This window comes from Rhea americana, unplaced genomic scaffold (genome assembly GCF_003343005.1).
Source record: "Rhea americana isolate MKP2758 unplaced genomic scaffold, rheAme1 scaffold_376, whole genome shotgun sequence".
NCBI lineage: Eukaryota > Metazoa > Chordata > Aves > Rheiformes > Rheidae > Rhea > Rhea americana.
In genome coordinates this window covers 2253-3907 of record NW_028186508.1, presented here as the reverse complement: position 1 = coordinate 3907, position 1655 = coordinate 2253, and the positions used below count along the sequence as shown (strand labels likewise).

The window sequence follows — 1655 nt, the reverse complement described above, 5'->3', positions numbered from 1 at the left end:
GTCGGTGCCCCTCCGTGCCCCCCCATGCACCACATCCTCCAGCCCGGTGCACCCCCTGTGCACCCCTCGGTGCACCCCCCTTGCACCTCCCGTGCAACCCCTGTATGCCCATCCGTGCCCCTCCCGTGAACTCCTGCCATGCACCCGGTGCACCCTGCTGCATCCCATATGCAGTCCCTGTGCGCCCCTCAGTGTCCCCCCTGTGCACTTCCCCCGTGCACCACACCCTCCCGTCCGGTACAACCCTTTGCACACCTCGGTGCACCCTGTGTACACCCTCTGTGCGCCCCTGAGCACCCCCAACATGCACTCCCCATGGGCTCACATCCTCCTGCCTGGTGCACCCTCCGTGCACCCCCTGTGTGCCCCTCAGTGCTCCCCTGAGCACCCCCTGTGTGCCCCTCGGTGCACCCCCCCTTGCACTCACCCCATGCACCACATCCACCTGCCCAGTGCACATCCTGTACACCCCTCGGTGCCCCGCTCCGTGCATTCCCCCTCTGCACCACATCCACCTGCCCAGTGCATACCCTGTGTGCCCCTCAGTGCACCTCCCATTCACCACATCCTTACCTGGTGCACCCCCTGGGTGTCCCGTCTGCCTGCCCCACGCACCCCCTGTGCATCCCCCTTGTGYCTGCCCTGTACTGCCCTGTGGGCCCCATTCGCCTGCTTGGTGCACCCCACCATGCACTCTGCCGTGCACCCCATGTGAGCCCCCCGTGCACCCCATCCATCTACCCAGTGCACCCCCCGTGCATTCCCCCGTTCACCCCGTCCTATCACCAGCTGCACCCCCCATGCACCCTACCCACTGGCCCAGCACGCCCCGGTGTGCCCCACCATGCCCTGTCTGCCTGCCCAGTGCACCTCCGTTCATGCTGCTGTGCATTCAGTGCCTCCCATGCTCTTGCCCCAGTGCAGCCTGGAGCACCTTGTTGTGCCCCAGCCCGGCTGCACCCGGGTCCGGCGTGTCCCGTCGGCCAGTGTCCCCAGCAGGGTCCCGGCATCGGCTCACCGGCCCAGCGGTGCTGCGTGCTCAAGCGGCACCGGGGTGCGGGGCAGTAGGACGGTGCCCGCACGGCCCCACCTGCGCTCCATGGCTCCGGGCTCGGAGGCTCTGCAGCTCCGAGCTCTGCGGATCGGGGGCTCCACGGCTCCAAGCTCTGTGGATCTGGGTCTCCGCAGCTCTGGGCTCCGCAGCTCCACGGCTCTGGGCTCCGCAGCTCCGAGCTCCGCGGCTTGGGGGCTCCGCGGTTCGGGGGCTCCTCAGCATGGGTGTCTGTGCTGGATGCCCAGGCCCTGCCCCAGCCCCGGCGGGGGCGGAGGGCAGCGASGGGGCCGGCGTGGCGGGGGCTTCGGCAGCTGGGGCCGCCCAGGGGGCGAGGGGGGCACTGCGGCAGCTGGGATCCCGGTCCCGGCGCCAGGCCATTAATTTCCCAGGTGACAAACAACCGCAGCCACGGCTGACCAAGCCGGGGCAGCTCGGCCGCGCGGTCCCTGCCCAYGGCGGGAGGGCAGCGAGGCCTGCGGGCTGGAGCGGGCGGGCGGGCACTGGGGCTCGGCACGGGGGCAGGACCGGAGGGGCCCCCCAGCCCCCCGGCTCTGCTCTGGCGCCGCACATCAGCCCCTGCCTGCCCGCCCCACGCCGGCAC

At 70.9% G+C, this 1655-nt stretch overlaps 1 protein-coding gene across 1 annotated transcript in view; it reads left to right on the top strand.

The window, feature by feature from the left end:
• The window catches only part of CNGA4 (cyclic nucleotide gated channel subunit alpha 4), a 9265-nt gene extending 8197 nt beyond the window's left edge, over positions 1-1068 (top strand). Inside the window, exon 5 of the mRNA XM_085313084.1 lies at positions 950-1068. Within this exon, the coding sequence (XP_085169210.1) occupies positions 950-1068 (119 nt within the window). The remainder of the gene's footprint in view (positions 1-949) is intronic.
• Positions 1069-1655: the final 587 nt, after the last annotated feature.